The sequence below is a fragment of the Ahaetulla prasina genome, chromosome 2 (assembly GCF_028640845.1).
Source record: "Ahaetulla prasina isolate Xishuangbanna chromosome 2, ASM2864084v1, whole genome shotgun sequence".
NCBI lineage: Eukaryota > Metazoa > Chordata > Lepidosauria > Squamata > Colubridae > Ahaetulla > Ahaetulla prasina.
This window is the reverse complement of record NC_080540.1, coordinates 7654304-7672411: the sequence shown is the minus strand read 5'-3', so window position 1 is coordinate 7672411 and position 18108 is coordinate 7654304. Positions and strand designations below refer to the sequence as shown.

The following is an 18108-nucleotide window of genomic DNA, read 5'->3' as shown; positions in this document are numbered from 1 at the left end:
AGTGTGGTGGCACGTCAATTACCCAATACCTGGATGTAACTGTCTATCTGGATCCGTTCCAGTCCGGCTTTCGGCCCGGATACAGTACTGAGATGGCTTTGGTCGCGTTGGTGGATGATCTCTGGAGGGCCAGGGACAGGGGTTATTCCTCTGCCCTGGTCCTATTAGACCTCTCAGCGGCTTTTGATACCATCGACCATGGTATCCTGCTGCGCCGGTTGGGGGGATTGGGAGTGGGAGGCACCGTTTATCGGTGGTTCTCCTCCTATCTCTCTGACCGGTCAGTGTGTTGGGGGTGAGATCGAGACGCCTCACTTGTGGGGTGCCGCAGGGGTCAATTTTCTCGCCTCTCCTGTTCAACATCTATATGAAGCCGCTGGCTGAGATCATCAGTGGTTTTGGAGTAAGGTACCAACTGTACGCTGATGATACGTAGCTCATCTGTACTTCTCCACCCCAGGCCACCCCAACGAAGCTATCGAAGTACTGTCCCGGTGTCTGGAAGCCGTACGGGTCTGGATGGGGAGAAACAGGCTCAAGCTCAATCCCTCCAAGATGGAGTGGCTGTGGATGCCGGCACGCCGGTACAGTCAGCTGCAGCCGCGGCTGACTGTTGGGGGTGAATCACTGGCCCCGATGGAAAGGGTGCGCAACTTAGGCGTTCTCCTGGATGGGCGGCTGTCTTTTGAAGATCACCTGACGGCCATCTCCAGGAGAGCTTTCTATCAGGTTCGCCTGATTCGCCAGTTGCGCCCCTTTCTTGACCGGGATGCCCTATGCACGGTCACTCATGCTCTTGTTACCTCTCACTTGGATTACTGCAATGCTCTCTACATGGGGCTCCCCTTGAAGAGCACCCGGAGGCTCCAGTTGGTCCAGAATGCAGCTGCGCGGGTGATAGAGGGAGCCGCTCGTGGCTCCCATGTGACACCACTCCTGGGCAGGCTGCACTGGTACCTGTGGTCTTTCGGGTGCACTTCAAGGTGCTGGTTACTACCTTTAAAGCGCTCCATGGCATAGGGCCGGGCTATTTACGGGACCGCCAACTGCCACCAATTGCGTCCCACCGACCCGTGCGTTCTCACAGAGAGGGACTCCTTAGGGTGCCGTCCGCCAGGCAATGTCGGCTGGTGAGCTCCAGGGGAAGGGCCTTCTCTGTGGGGGCTCCCACCCTCTGGAATGAACTTCCCCCAGGACTCCGCCAACTTCCTGACCTTCGAACCTTTCGCCGCGAGCTTAAGACATATCTATTTATTCACGCAGGACTGGCGTAGGATTTTAGTTTTAAATTGGGGTTTTACTGTTTTAATGATATTTTAATTTAATTTAATTTAATTAAAAAACTAATAAGTTTTTTAAATATGATTTTTATCTTGTATTTATTCTTGTTCTATTTTACCTGGCTGTAAACCGCCCTGAGTCCTTCGGGAGAAGGGCGGTATAAAAATCCAATTAAATAAATTAATTAAATAAATAAATAAACTGTTTCATTTTATAGTATTCCTCCCCTGGAGTCGGGTGGGAATGGAGATTTTACAGTATCCTTCCCTGGCCACGGCCACCAAGCCACACCCACAGAACAGGTAGTAAAAAAATTTGAAACCCACCACTGCACTAAATGAACTGTTGTAAGTGGAGGATTACCTGTATTTCTTGTCATGCACACTGCTGGAAATTCCTTTGTATTTGTACCTGGATCCAGTTTAAACACACTTCCTCAAAACCACTTTAGGACCAGTTCTGAACAGTTTTTTGGATACAGTTATAACAAAGGCTAACTAAAGTTAATCCCTAGGAGAATTTATTCCAAAATGGAAGCGTTATTGCAAATACATTTTTTGTTCCATGTTGCTTTAAATCTGTGCTGTAAAATGCTGTTCTGGCTGCTGAATTCTGCATCAGGAAGCCGGATTGGTTGGGAGATCATTTTACAACCATTTTTCGAGTGAAACTTCCCCCAAAGCTGAACGGGTTAAAAGCACAAAGTTCAGCAGCTAGAGTAGATCCAGAAATATAGGCTGCCCCCCCCCTTCCTCTTCCTGAATTCCTTTTCCTGTAGCTCCTTTGGATAAAACTTTTCATTTGGTGTTGTCGTTTAATTTTGCTGGGCGAATCTGAACAGTTCGGAAAGGGTAAGTTACATTTGAAACTTTCAGAAAAAGAAAAGATCAGAGAATAAGAAATCCAGGAAGGGGGAGTGGGGCGGGGGGAGGTTAAAGGGAAATTATCCTTAAATAAATAATTTATTTTTTAAAAAGCCTGCACTTATTCAACTGTCTCCTGGTAAAGGAGAATATACAACAGTTGGTCCTTGCAGAGCTCACTATTCCTGTAGAAAACTGAACCTCCATGTTCAAGCATAGCATACAGCTCCGCAATGCAGAGTGCGGGGAAAGGCATAAAAAGGGCTGCGTGGAGGCGTCACGAGTGGGGGAGACAAAAAGCGCATCGGGGCCGTTGAGTTGCAAGCGGCGTCTCTTCCTTCCCTGAATCTTGAGGAGGATCCCGCGGAGGTTCGAAAGGGGCGGGGCTGGCGGGAGGTCACGGCGACGCCTCTTTTGTCCTGTCCGTCAAAACCTCGGATTAAGAGAATAACAAGAGTGGGAAGGGACCTTGGAGGTCATCTAGTCATTTAGCCTGACTAGGTGTCGATTAGAAAGGTCGGAATCCCTAGCATAGGTCGTCTGCGTGAGCAGTGGGTTGGACTAGATGACCTCCAAGGTCCCTTCCAACTCTGTTACGGTTAGTCCAACCCCCTGCTCAAACAGGAGACCCTATATCGTTTCTGAGGGATGGCAGTCCAGTCTCTTCTTGAAAGCTTCCAGCGATGAAGCTCTCACAACTTCTGAAGGCAGGCTGTCCAGAGTCCCAACATCTTTATTATTTATTTATTTATTTATTTATTTATTTATTTATTTGATTTCTATACCGCCCTTCTCCCGAAGGACTCAGGGTGGTGTATAGGCAAAAGTAAAACAAACAGTGCAATATATAATTTAAAATGCAATTAAAAAACTTATTTTAAAATTGGCCTGAAAATTAAAATATACAATGAGTTAAAAACCCCATTTAAAATTAGGTAATAAGAATTTTAAAAATTTGATAAAATTCAATTTAAGACAGCCCCGCGCGAATAAAAAGATGTGTCTTCAGTTCGCGACGGAATGTCCGAAGGTCAGGTATTTGGCGTAAACCCGGGGGAAGTTCGTTCCAGAGTGTGGAGCCCCACAGAAGGACCTTCCTGGGGCCGCCAGCCGACATTGCTTGGCGGACGGCACCCTGAGAAGTCCCTCTCTGTGAGGCGTCTGGTCGGTGGGAGGCATGTGGTAACAGCAGGCGGTCCCGTAAGTACCCAGGCCCTAAGCCATGGGCGCTTTAAAGGTCATAACCAAAACCTTAAAGTGCACTCGAAGGCCACAGGCAGCCAGTGCAGTCTGCACAGGAGCGGTGTTATATGGGAGCTACGGAGCTCCTCTATCACCAGCGCAGCTGCATTCTGGACTAACTGAAGCCTCCGGCGCACTTCAAGGGAGCCCCATGTAGAGAGCATTACAATAATCCAGCGAGAGAGGCGCATGAGTGACCGTGCACAAGGCATCCCGATCAAGGAAGGCGCAACTGCGAACCAGGCGAACCTGGTGGAAGGCCCCCTGGAGCGGCCGTCAAATGATCTTCAAACGACAGTCGTTCATCCAGGAGGACACCTAAGTTGCGCACCCTATCCTTTGGGGCCAATAACTCGCCTCCAACAGTCACGCGGCTGCAGCTGACTGAATCGGGGTGCCGGCATCCACAGCCACTCCGTCTTGGAGGGATTAAGCTTGAGCCTGTTTCTCCCCATCCAGACCCGTACGGCTTCCACGCACCGGGACAGCACTTCAACAGCTTCATTGGGGTGGCCTGGGGTGGAGAAGTACAGCTGGGTGTCATCAGCGTACAGCTGGTATCTCACCCCAAAGCCACTGATGATCTCACCCAACAGCTTCATATAGATGTTGAACAGAAGGGGCGAGAGAATCGACCCCTGCGGCACCCCACAAGTGAGGTCCCTCGCGGTTGACCTCTGTCCCCCTGTCAACACCGTCTGCGACCGGTCAGAGAGATAGGAGGAGAACCACCGATACACGGTGCCTCCCACTCCCAATCCCCCCAACTGGCGCAGCAGGATACCATGGTCGATGGTATCAAAAGCCGCTGAGAGGTCTAATAAGACCAGGGCAGAGGAATAACCCCTGTCCCTGGCCCTCCAGAGATCATCCACCAATGCGACCAAAGCTGTCTCCGTGCTGTAGCCGGACGGAAGCCGGACTTTTTTACAGTGTGGTCACCAAAACTGGATGCAGTACTCTGTGTGTGGTCTTACTAAGGCTTTCTAGATTCTCTACAGGTCTCTTGAGACGGAGTTGCAGGATGGACCTAAAAGAAAATCTGAGGACTTCCAGCCTCTGATTTCACTTGTCTGCCAGTCCGTCTTCCAAAAGCACAAAGGTCAGAACGCAGCTTTTAAAAAAGAAATTGATTCCCTCACTTGTGAAATTGTTCTTGGGAATAGTCTTGGACTTGCAACCACACTTGAGCCCAAATTTATGTTGCCAAGTGAAACATTTGTAAAGTGAGTCCCCCCCCCCATTTTATGATCCTCCTTGCCACAGTTGTTAAGTGAATCATTGCAGTGTTTAAGTCAGTAACGTGGTTAAGTGAATTTGGCTTTCCCGTTGACTTTGCTTGTCAGAAGGTCACAAAAGGGGATCCCATGGCCCCGGGACATTGCGACCGTCATAAATATGAAGCCATTGCCAAGCATCTGGATTTTGATCACATGACCGTGGGGATGCTGCAACGGTTGTGTGAAAAAGGGTCATAAGTCACTTTTTTCAGTGCAGTTGTAACTTGACCGTTTTTCACACTTACAGCTGTTGCAGCATCTCAGTGGTCACCTGATCAAAATTCAGATCCTTGGCCACTGGCTCGTATTTGTGACAGTTGCAGAGTCCCGGGGTCACGTGATCACCTTTTGCAAGCTTCTGACAAGCAAAGTTAATGGGAAGGACAGATTGACTTAACAACTGTGCTATTACCTTAACAGCTGCAGTGACTCACTTAACAACCGTGGCAAGAAAGGTTGGAAAATGGGGTAAAACTCACTTAACAACTGTCTTGCTCAATTATGGTTGTAAATCAAGGATTACCTGTATTGAGAACCTCCCATGTGCACAGAAGGTCTATCCCAACATTTCAATTTTGGGGGAAGGAATGAAACAGCTGGTTTACTGATTACAAAGGAAAACCTGATGCTAGCTGAAAGATGGCTTCTCAAAACTCCACTCCTATTTCACTATACTTGCCTATTTTCTAGGGAGGTTTCTCCGCTTGATAGCTTAGCTGTAACAAGTATTTTTGACAGCTTAACAAAGGCTAGTTTGTTTTAATTTAGGTATAATAGTTTTAAGATGGTTTAATTATAGCTTACTGTTGCCTGCAGTGATAAAAATATATATAAATATATATATATTTTAAGACATTCACGACAAACCCCTGGCTCAAGCTGATAAAGGGAGGAGAACTAGTGGCTCAGAGGTTAATACAACTGCCTAATATGCAGGCAGCCCAAGTTCGAATCCGAGTAAGGGTATGGGAAAAAAGAAAAGTTGGAGACTGAGAAGAACCTGGGAAATATAAGCTTTGCAGAAGTGGAAATCAAAAAATGCTTGATCAGTGTAAATCATGCTGACTGTGGAATTCTGGCAGTTGAAGTTTCCACATCTTTAAATTGCTAAGAATATAGAATCTTAGGGCTGGAAGAGACCTTGAAGGTCTTCTACTCTAACTCCATGCCCAGGGCAGGAGACCTTATAGATCTGTCAAATGGTTGTCCAATCTATTTTTGAAAATCTTCAGTGACCCACAACTCCCAAGAGGCAAGATATTCCATTGATTAATTCTTTTTTTAAAAAGTTTTTATTTTCCATAATATATCCAACAATTTAACCAGTGTACAGTACAATCAATTATCCAACAGTTATTCCTTCCCTTAAATTGTACTCAATCGGGCCTGCCCAGCCGCCACTCCCTTCCTTAAAGCTTTCTACCCTTCTCTACCTTCTTCTACTTTCCCCATCCTTCCTCCACCTCACTTTCCTACTTCCTCTCCTCCTTCCCACTTCTCACTTCCACCCTTTCTAACCCTTTCACTTCCCCTCCTTCTTCTCCTCCTATCCCTTCTTCCCCCTCCCTTCTTTCCTACCTACCTACCTGCTTTCTTCCTTCTCTCTTCTCCTCTCTCCCTATCCTTTCCCTTCTGGAGTGGTTGCTGAGCAGCCCCGACTTTGCACCATTCCAACTTAATTAATTCTTCAATTATTCCTGTACATTGGCAATCAATCAGTTTGTAATCTTCCCCCTTGTGTAAATTTAACATTCCTCACCCAAATTTTTTCCCATGTTTCTAACATTATAGGTTGTTGAAAATTTTGTGCCCATCTTACCATACAATCTTTAACCAACTCTGTTTCTGAATCAGTTTCTACCAATACATTATATAATCTCTTAATATGCTATTGGCCTTGGTCTTTTATTTGTTTTACCAAGTTATCATCACTTTGCCTAATACCAATTTTCTGATCTATTTTCTGATCTAGTTTGCAATTATCCATACTGAAACCACGTATAATTCCTCCCTTCGTCCCTCAGTTTATCCCTAGATTTTAGTTTTAATTCCCCCTTTTCTATAATGAAAAGTTCTTTATAAGTAACTACCTCCACTTTTTAAAGTATATTTATATTCTCTATCATACGTCTGTGGATTGCCCATATTGGTATCTTACCATCTAACTTGTATTGATATTTTTTCCAAACCCTCAACAAAGCACTTCTAACTATATTATTCTTAAATGTCTTATCAATTTTCTTATCATATAGTACATATGCATGCCAACCATATAACAAACCATAACCTTCTATATTCAAAACCCTTTCCTCTGTTAAATTAATCCAATCAGAAATTAAGGATAAGGCGACTGCTTCATAATACAATTTCAAATTAAGCATTTTAGACCCCCCTCTTTCCCTAATATCTTGCATTATTTTTAGCTTTATTCTTGCTTTTTTATCCTTCCATACAAAATTACTAATCCCTTTTTGCCATTCCTGTAAATTTGCATCTTTCTTCAATATTGGTATCATTTGAAACAAGAATAAAAATCTAGGCAAAACATTCTCTCTTTGACAAGCTTCCACTCATTCTTACCCTGCTCTCTGGTGCCCTAGAGAATAAGTCAACCCTGTGACAGATCCTCAAGGGTCCTGGAAGAGGAGTTATCATGTCCCCCTTAACCCTTCTCTTTGAGTCTAGGATACCCCGTGCTCTGCTTCCTGCCCCTTGGTTTCCCCAAAGCCCTATGGGTCTCCTCCATACTCCACCCCATCACCATTCGCTCACTTACATTTTGATGAGCTCAGGAAGTCAGAGTAGAGAAGGCCATTCCCTCGGTGGGCCATGTGGCACAATCAAGAAGAAGAAATCCAATCTCTGTTGTTTCCATGGCAACCCTTTCGCCCCAGCCAGCATAAACTGCTATGATTTCTTCTTAGCTCCGCTGGCTCTAGTTTTATATTGCTGGCGCTAAAAAGATATCAGAGTGGTTTATCCTGGCTGGGGAGGAAAGGATTGGCATGGAATGACCGGGCAAGATGGGAGGGAAATAGGGGTTTGTGTGTGCTGAAGCATCTCTGCAGTTTGTCGTAAGTGTGAAGGACTCCGGATTTCGGGGGGGAGCTGCAAAAAGTCAACTTTGAAATGGATTTGTATTGGGGTGTATATGTTGTAACTTCAAACATTCGTTGAATGGCCTGTCGTAACGCAAGGATTACCTTACTACTTTTTTTTCACATCTTTTGCAACCAATAAATTTTATATTTTATAAACAATAAAACTTACACTTTCATTTGAATCTTACAGACAAAGATGATGCCGATATAAGCACACTGGACAATAAGCAACATTGAAAAGCAAAGCAAATTGAAGCAGGAATAAAAATAGTTTCCATTTCCTTCTGAAAGCCACAAAATTTGTAGCTATTGTGGGAAAACACAGAGTTCAAACCACAAGAGGATCCACACTGGAGAAAAGCCATATAAATACTCTGAATGTGGCAAAAGCTTTGGTCAGAATAGCTCCCTTGTGATTCATAGAAGGAGCCACATAGGACAGATGCCCTACAACTGCCCCCAGTGTGGTAAATGCTTTCGCAAGAATTGCAAATTTGTGATACATCAGCAGACTCACACCAGGAAGAAACCATACAAGTGTCCAGATTGTGAGAAACATTTCAGTTACCGTTCTAACCTGGTGATACACCAGCGGATTCACACAGGAGAGAAACCATATGAGTGTCCAGATTGTGGGAAATGTTTTAATCAAAATTCCTCCCTGGTGCTACACCAGAGGATTCACAGAGGAGAGAAACCCTTTGAATGTCCTGAGTGTGGGAAATGTTTCAGTCACAATTCCTTCCTGTTGATACACCAGAGGACTCACACAGGAGAGAAACCATATGCGTGTCCAGATTGTGGGAAATGTTTTAATCAAAATTCCTACCTGGTGATACACCAGAGGATTCACACCGGAGAGAAACCATATGAGTGTCCAGATTGTGGGAAATGTTTTAATCAAAATTCCTACCTTGTGATACACCAGAGGACTCACACAGGAGAGAAACCTTTTGAATGTCCTGATTGTGGGAAAAGTTTTAGTCGGAATTCCCACCTGGTGAGTCACCAGAGCATTCACACAGGAGAGAAACCCTTTGAATGTCCTGATTGTGGGAAAAGTTTTAGTCTGAGTTCCAACCTGGTGAGACACCAGAGGATTCACACAGGAGAGAAACCCTTTGAATGTCCTGAGTGTGGGAAAAGTTTCAGTCACAATTCCAGCCTGGTGATACACCAGAGCATTCACACAGGAGAGAAACCCTTTGAATGTCCTGAGTGTGGGAAAAGTTTTAGTGTGAGTTCCCACCTAAAGAAACACAAGAGGATTCACACAGGAGAGAAACCCTTTGAATGTCCTCAGTGTGGGAAAAGTTTCAATCGCAATTCCAGCCTGGTGATTCACCAGAGGATTCACACCGGAGCAAAACCTTTTGAATGTCCTGCTTGTGGGAAAAGTTTCAGTCAGAATTCCAGCCTGGTGACGCACCAGAGGACACATACAAGAGAGAAACCATACAAGTGTCAAGATTGTGGGAAACATTTCAGTCAAAATTCCTCCCTGATGTTACACCAGAGGACTCACACAGGAGAGAAACCCTTTGAATGTCCTGCTTGTGGGAAAAGGTTCAGTCAGAATTCCCACCTAGAGATACACAAAAGGATTCACACAGGAGAGAAACCCTTTGAATGTCCTCAGTGTGGGAAAAGTTTCAGTCAGAAAATCAGCCTGGTGAGACACCAGAGGAATCACACAGGAGAAAAACCATATGAGTGTCCAGATTGTGGGAAAAGTTTCAGTCGGAATTCCAACCTGGTGACCCACCAGAGGACACACACAAGAGAGAAACCATACAAGTGTCCAGATTGTGGGAAACGTTTCAGTCAAAATTCCTCCCTGATGTTACACCAGAGGATTCACACAGGAGAGAAACCCTTTGAATGTCCTCAGTGTGGGAAACATTTTAGTTACCATTGTAACCTGGTGATACACCGGAGGACTCACACAAGAGAGAAACCATACAAGTGTCCAGATTGTGGGAAACGTTTCAGTCAAAATTCCTCCCTGATGTTACACCAGAGGATTCACACAGGAGAGAAACCCTTTGAATGTCCTGATTGTGGGAAAAGTTTTAGTCTGAGTTTCAACCTGGTGAGTCACCAGAGCATTCACACAGGAGAGAAACCCTTTGAATGTCCTGAGTGTGGGAAAAGTTTTAGGTTGAGTTCCCACCTAAAGAAACACAAGAGGATTCACACAGGAGAGAAACCCTTTGAATGTCCTCAGTGTGGGAAAATTTTCAATTGCAATTCCAGCCTGGTGATTCACCAGAGGATTCACACCGGAGCAAAACCTTTTGAATGTCCTGCTTGTGGGAAAAGTTTCAGTCAGAATTCCAGCCTGGTGACGCACCAGAGGACACATACAAGAGAGAAACCATACAAGTGTCAAGATTGTGGGAAACATTTCAGTCAAAATTCCTCCCTGATGTTACACCAGAGGACTCACACAGGAGAGAAACCCTTTGAATGTCCTGCTTGTGGGAAAAGGTTCAGTCAGAATTCCCACCTAGAGATACACAAGAGGATTCACACAGGAGAGAAACTTTTTGAATGTCCTCAGTGTGGGAAAAGTTTCAGTCAGAAAATCAGCCTGGTGAGACACCAGAGGAATCACACAGGAGAGAAACCATATGAGTGTCCAGATTGTGGGAAAAGTTTCAGTCGGAATTCCAACCTGGTGACCCACCAGAGGATTCACACAGGAGAGAAACCCTTTAAATGTCCTGAGTGTGGGAAATGTTTCAGTCACAATTCCTTCCTGTTGATACACCAGAGGATTCACATAGGAGAGAAACCCTTTGAATGTCCTGATTGTGGGAAAAGGTTCCGTCAGAATTCCAGCTTGGTGACCCATCAGAGGACACATACAAGAGGGAAACCCTACAAGTGTCCAGATTGTGGGAAATGTTTCGTTTACCGTTCTAGCCTGGTGAACCACCAGAGGACTCACACAGGAGAGAAACCACATGAGTGTCCAGACCTGCGGGGTCAAACTATTTGATTGAGGGCCACATTAGGATTGTGGTTGACCTTGTGGGTGGGGGGACATCACATGGCCAGCTCGACATCTCTTGTGTTGTGGTGGCCCAGGCAGGCACCTCCTCCTCTGGGAGGTTCCATTGTCTCCAGCTGAGAAAGGCAAGACCATGGTAAGCGCCAAAAACCTTGTTCTCACCATCCCTCTCCGGACATGCAAAGGACCCCCGGACAGCAGCATAAGCTGCCCAGACCCCTGGGACCATATGCACTGAGCCTGGCCCTCACGCTCCCATTGCATTGGGATCCCACAGCACAGGCCCGCTTCCCGAGGGGCTGCCCGACTGCACTTACCTCCTTCAGGCTGCTGCTGTGCTCGCTCTCCTTGGGCACGTTGCTCATGGTGTATGCAGGAGAGCAAAGTGTGTGTCAGAGGGTGGCCCATTCCTTGTGAGGACCCCAGCCTTGTAACTAAAGCATCCTCAGCAATCGGATGGGAGACCACCAGGAGAGGTCAGGAGGAGGGGACAAGGGGATAGTGAAAGGGCAGAAGGGCAGCTGTTTGCCAAGTGCTAAGTTAGGACTTCCCTCAGAATCTGACTCCCTCATTATAAACCTTCCTTTCCTTTCTTTTCTTTTACTTTCTTTCCTTTCCTTTTTTTAAGCTGCCAGAGGCTCCCAACAAAGGCTTCTCATTTTGTCCCCTCCGCCATCGCTTCAGTATAGTTTTTAGCTCACATCTCCCAGACTGGTGCATGTGTATGGTTTTGTGTGTGTGTTCCCCTTGCAGCCCAGCCAGCGCTGTGATATTGGAGAGAAAATGAAGATCGGGAGAGGCTGGGGGTTGAGAAGAAGAAACAAGCATTGCAAAAACACAGCTTTTGTTATCTTTCAGCCTACAATCAGCTTTCAGGCTGTGAGTGAGTGCAAGTGAGTGAGACACCTCCCCCTGCCCCCCCTTCCACACACACACACACACACACTGTCAGGCCTGGAAACCATATTAAACTTTAGGTTTCCAGACGCTGCCACATTTTTATCTTGAGGGGAGGAGGGGGGGTTGAGGGGTATGGTAACATTCTTCAAGCGGTCAAGGTCGAATGGCGTTCACGTCTGCAGGAAGAGTGGCAAGAAGTTACTCGAATGAACTGGAAGAACGTGGGACCGTGTGATCATCAGAGGGGTCAGGGGGGTGGGACTATTGGGGTTTGTATAACTGGGGAAACGAATCCGGAACTTCAGTTTTGGGAATTGCACTCATCGTGTGCCAGTCTCCTCATGCTAGTAAAGGACTCTGAGAAAAAGAAAAAATGCCTCTGAATCTCTTTTACGCAGAAGAGGTATTTCTGGAACCTTGACATTATTCCCAAAACTCTAAAAACTTCCTTTTGCTAACGGTACCCTCTCCTCCTCTCAGAGGGGGCCCGTTAGAGGGGTGCTGGGCCCCAGTCTCCGCAACCTCCACAGCGGTGCAAAGACCCAGTGAAGATGGAAGAGCAGCAAGTTGGAAGCGTAGAAGGAGCCATGAAACAGGATTCTAACGATTTAGTAGAAGTCACCTATTTCCCATCTGATGACAGGACCCGAAGCCCCGAAAAGGAAGAGCCTGCTTGTCCGCTTGGAGCACGGCCCAAGGACTCTGATTCATGGGTGAGCTGCCAGTCGGGAGAAAACATTTCCCCGGGGGGGAATGGAGAGCCCCCTCCCTCTTCTCAACCTCACTGGAGGGCAATAAAACCTGAAGAATCGGGAGAGTCCCTGGATTGGGACCTGAGAAACCCCCTGAAATCCCAGTCTCTATTAGACCTCCCTGAAACTTTTGAGCGGCTGGAGGTGAGACTTCGAGAGCCTTTAGCTCAGCCTAGATTCACCTTCCCTCCCACCAGAGAGAGAGAAATTACTGAAGCTCGAAGCCGTTCCGATGAGCAGAGAACCCCTCCCTCTTTCAAGCGGCAGGGAATTCAGGCAGCACCAGAAGCTTGGGGAGCAACTCCCCTCAATTGATCTTCCCGCCAGCAGAGGCCTACGCTGCCTCCAGCAGCTTCTATCCCGCCTGGGTGGGCGTTCTATCCGGGACAAGGGTGGATTCAGTATCAATGGCAACCAGCTAGTTCAGCCCCTTCCTTTCCTGTGGGCCTCACGCCGATGGTTGTTTCATCTGCTGAAGCGTTTCAAGGACCTTCTGCTCAGCAGCCAGGGGGAATGCCGCCCCCCTTTGCAGCCCAACAGCCAGCTACAACAGCAGCAGCCCCACCCCCGCAAATCCCTCTACGGCAGCAAGTAGGCCAGCTAAACAATGCACCCCCCCCACCAACCCCTCCCCCTTTCAAACCAACCTTTGATGGGAATCCACACCACCTGGCTTACTTTCTCAGCAGAATTGAGGCTTACGCTGAACAATATAGACATCTATACCCATCAGAAAGAAGCCTAATCAACGCCATCTCAGATGGAATGAATGTGGGGCTAGCTTCAGAGCGGATAGCACAGCTATACAATGAACATGCACCAGAACTGAATAATGTTCACGAAGTTATAACACTGCTTCGCAACCGGTTTCAAGATGACCTAATTGCAGAATGTGAAACCATCTTAAAAACAATGAAACAGGGCAACAAGCCGCTCAAACAATTTGTATGGGATTTCAGAAGAGTTGCTGGCAATCTTAGACATTGGCCAGAAGCCATTGTTCTTCATTACTTCAAAGACGCGATTGATCAAAACATCAGAAAAGCCTGCTCCACCAGAGGAATCCCAGAACAAACGAATGCCTGGTACAACGTGTCCATTGCTCTGGACAGAGAATTCAACCCCCTCCAAACCCAATCACCAACTACAGCTCCACAAAGACCACCTACAAGATCCTCCCCCTCCAGACCAACCACACCCTCCACCTTTCAACCTTCAACAATAATCAAATGCTACCGTTGTGGGAAACTAGGTCATCGGGCGTCAGTTTGCCTAGCCCCAACACCCCTCCCACAGTATCGACCACCAACTGCTACCCGACCACGCAAACCCCCTCGAAAGAATCCTAATACCAGTCGCTTCGCGAAGCAAGCCACAGACCTCCTCACTGACCTTCCATCGTCCAATTCGCCTGCCGACGACTCAACCCAACCAGAAAACGACCCAATGGTGAGTGCACCTATTCCTCCTTTTGCCATCAAAGTAAACTTAATAATTCCAGGGGGAGGAGCCAAAAAACTTTTAGACGCTATTGTGGACACAGGATGCACCAGATGCCTGATTTCAACCTCCACAGTCGCCCAACTGTTAATCCCGTAACCGTCCAACTCAAACTCCCTCGCATGTTGGGAAGAATACACCCGGTATTCCATACCAGCTTACTAAAACCTGCTAGACAATCCCGCCTAAGGCCTCACCCTACCGCTCCCCCACCCCCCTTGATAATCCAAGGTGAAACCCACTATGAAATCAAGAAAATTCTTGACTCTAGACTCTACAGAGGTCAATTACAATACTTAGTCCACTGGAAGGGATACCCATTATCTGAATCTACTTGGGTCAAAAGTTGGAAAGTGAATGCGGACAATTTAATTAAACAATTTCACGACACTTTCCCTGACAAACCTAAGAAACCTCTTGGAGAGGGGGGGGGGTAGAAGGGAATTGTGGACCATTGGCACTTTTCTTTATCGACTCTTTGTTTTTCTTTCCTAGGATATAGTTTCTTTTCCAAGAGGGGACGCCTGTCAGGCCTGGAAACCATATTAAACTTTAGGTTTCCAGACGCTGCCACATTTTTATCTTGAGGGGAGGAGGGGGGGTTGAGGGGTATGGTAACATTCTTCAAGCGGTCAAGGTCGGATGGCGTTCACGTCTGCAGGAAGAGTGGCAAGAAGTTACTCGAATGAACTGGAAGAACGTGGGACCGTGTGATCATCAGAGGGGTCAGGGGGGTGGGACTATTGGGGTTTGTATAACTGGGGAAACGAATCCGGAACTTCAGTTTTGGGAATTGCACTCATCGTGTGCCAGTCTCCTCATGCTAGTAAAGGACTCTGAGAAAAAGAAAAAATGCCTCTGAGTCTCTTTTACGCAGAAGAGGTATTTCTGGAACCTTGTCACACACAAACTTCTGTGATGGCAGGGTGCAAAGTGCAAACTAACGAAAGCTGGTTTTTTGTAATGCTTGTTTCTTTTTTTCAGCCGCCAGACTCTCCTGATCTTTCCCTCTCCAATGTGACAGCACTGGGCTCCAAGGAGGGAGACCTTATGTGGTCATGCGTGTGTGCGCACACACACACACACACGCTAGGGTCGGAGAGGTGAGCTGAGAGTCATGCAGAGATCCGTCAGGCACAGAAGCAACAACAGGGGAAGGAGATCCAAATGGGAAGCCTCTGCCCATTTAAAAAAAGAAAACCCTGGGGAGCTTCCCTTTTTGTCCACCTTTCCCTCCGTTGCCTCCATGCCTGATGCTAAAAGGGAAATTCTGCTTCTTCACCCCACCTGCAATGCCAGAACCCGCAGGCCACTTTGCCTTCCACGTCCCCCACAGACCCTGTGCAATCTCCTACCGCCCATGCATGACATGCTGGCAGGCTAAAGTGGCCAGGGTCTGAGGCCCTCTCCTTCCCACCTCTTCCTCCCTCCATGCACAGGTAGAGGCATTGGCAGAGGGAGAAATTTGCTTTCCCACATGGCGGCATCGTAGTCTCAGGGAAAGGCCAACGAACGGAGCATGGAGGTCCCGGTGCAGGTGTAGCACTGATTTACTTCCAGGCACCAGCCATCCGAGCCGTTCCGTGACCAGCCTTAGATCTGTGTCCGAGCCTTGGTCCCGCCCCCTGGCTCAGAGCGTGAGACGGCTGGTGTCCTGGGTGAAGGGCAGTGCTCAGTCCCTAGGAACGCCAGGCCCTGCGTGCTCGCTGCCTCCTGTGCTCACACCCAGGGGGCTGGGCCGAGATGGCGCCACAGATCTAAGGCTGGGCGAGGTTTGGCCCGAAGGCAAATCGCACCTGGTCAACCTGGGCCAAACCAAGGCATCACAGGCCGATCCTTTAATGTTTCCAGGGCAGCCCCAAGGGTCAGATGAAACCATCTTGTAGGTCGGATTCAGCCCGCGGGCCTTGACTTTTTATTATTATTATTATTATTTATTAGATTTTTATACCGCCCTTCTCCCGAAGGACTCAGGGCGGTGTACAGCCAATATAAAACAATAACAATGTAGAGTTAAAACAGAGAATTAAAAAACTTATTCAATAATTGGCCAAAATATTTAAAATGTTTAAACTTAAAAACCCTTAAAATTCATATAAATTACAACCCCAGTTAAAATTAATATTTAAAAATTAAAAATTAAGAATTTAAAAAGTTTAAGCCAGTCCTGCTCGAATGAATAAATGCGTTTTCAGTTCGCGGCAGAAGGTCCGAAGGTCAGGCAATTGACGCAAACTAGAGGGGAGTTCGTTCCAAAGGGTCGGAGCCCCCACAGAGAACGATCTTCCCCTGGGGGTCACCAGCCGACATTGCTTGGCGGACGTCACCCTGAGAAGTCCCTCTCTGTGCAAGCGTACGGGTCGGTAGGAGGCATGAGGTAACAGCAGGCAGTCCCGTAAGTACCCAGGCCCTAAGCCATGGAGCGCTTTAAAGGTAGTAACCAGAACCTTAAAGTGCACCCGAAAGACCACAGGCAGCCAGTGCAGTCTGCGCAGGAGCGGTGTTACATGTTACTTTGACACCCCTCGTCCAGATTGAGGGAAAGTTTTGGATTGGTGGTGGTGGTTGTTTTTTGAATATATGTTTGATTGGTACATTTTTCTTTTAAAAACATAAAAAGTTCCATGTCTATCTGAACAGCGTGTTGTTGTTGTTATTGTTACTTGCGAAGTCGTGTTCGACCCATCGTGACCCCATTGACAAGGTTCCTCCAGGCCTTCCTGTCCTCTACCATCCTCTTAATGGACTTAAAGGAGTCCATTTAAGCTCACGCCTACTGCTTCAGTGACTCCATCCAGCCACCTCATTCTCTGTCATCTCCTTCTTTTGCCCTCAATCTTTCCCAGCATTAGGCTCTTCTCCAGTGAGTCCTTCCTTCTCATTAGGTGGCCAAAGTATTTGAGTTTCACCTTCAGGATCTGGCCTTCTAAAGAGCAGTCTGAATTGATCTCCTCTAGGACTGACTGGTTTGATCGCCTTGCAGTCCAAGGAACTCGCAGGAGTCTTCTCCAGCACCATAGTTCAAAGCAGGGGTGAAATGTAAAATTTGTTACTATCGGTTCTGTGGGCGTGGCTTGGTGAGGGGGGTAATGTGACTGGGTGGGTGTGGCCAACTTTTTTTCTCTTTTTAAAAGCATTTAAAATGCTTTTAAAAGCCTGTGATGATCAGGCAACTCAGCTGGGATCGCCAGAGGAAAAAAAAGCTTTTAAAGGGTTCTGACGATCCCCGCTGAGCCCATGATCATCAGAGGACTTTTTTTTTTTTTACTTTAAAAGCATTTTTTTGGCCGAAGAAAAAAATGCTATTAAAAATAAATGAATAAAGGCAGGGATTTTTGCTACCAGGGCTCCGAACCACCCGCTGCCATCGCTACTAGATCATCGCTACTAGCTACTAGGGCGATCCGTTCCGCACTGAGAGCCTTTCACCCCTGGTTCAAAGGTCTCAGTTCTTTGGCACTCAGCCTTCCTTATGGCCCAACTTTCACAGCCATACGTTGCAACTGGGAAAACCATAGTCTTGAGTATACACAGTTTTGTTGGCAGGTTGATGTCTCAGCTTTTCAGTATGCTGTCCAGTTGTGCCATAGCTTTCCTCCCTAGGGGCATACTTAATTGTTTCAAGTGTCTTTCTCCCCACATTGAACTGAACCCAGATGAATATTTCTTCCAACAACATTGTTTGTTTACAATTTCTATCCCACAATGTCTGCCATTTATCCAATTCTATTGAATAACCAAAGTTTTTATCATTGTTTCTTTCACTTGCTCTTCTTCCATTTTAATACCCAGTACATTTTTAAAATTGATTTTTCATCTGTTCCTAGTAATATCTGGTCTAGTTCTGTTGGCTCTTTATACAAACCATACATTCTTACATCTTTCTCATATCTTAATTGCTAAATCCCTTGATTAGTCAGTTCTTGTTTAGATTTAAGTTCCCCTTTATCATTCAAAATGTCCTTATACCTTACAATTTTTTCCATATTAATCACATTTGGATGCCTCCATCGTGGAGAACCAGGCTGGTATTTTCATATAAGATCTTTCTTTAATTTTCCCCCGATACTAATAGTAGTGCATTTCTAACAAGGTGGTATTTTTTTCTATATTGATTATGGATTTCCCACATGTGGAATTTCAGCCTTCTACGTTGGTGAACTCCAGATGTTG

General features: G+C 46.5%; 2 protein-coding genes across 2 annotated transcripts in view; both read left to right on the top strand.

The window, feature by feature from the left end:
* LOC131189569 (zinc finger protein 850-like) overlaps positions 1–12665 on the top strand; it is a 70963-nt gene extending 58298 nt beyond the window's left edge. The window contains exon 3 of the mRNA XM_058165741.1: positions 8039–12665. Coding sequence (XP_058021724.1) covers positions 8039–10771 — 2733 coding nt within the window. The 3' untranslated portion in view covers positions 10772–12665. The remainder of the gene's footprint in view (positions 1–8038) is intronic.
* A 96-nt stretch (positions 12666–12761) lies between these two features.
* LOC131193133 (uncharacterized) lies at positions 12762–17003 on the top strand. Its single transcript, XM_058173024.1, has 2 exons — positions 12762–13884; positions 14431–17003. Exons 1-2 carry the CDS (start codon positions 12892–12894, stop codon positions 14482–14484), a joined length of 1047 nt encoding a protein of 348 aa, XP_058029007.1. The 5' UTR covers positions 12762–12891; the 3' UTR covers positions 14485–17003.
* The last annotated feature ends 1105 nt before the right edge of the window (positions 17004–18108 follow it).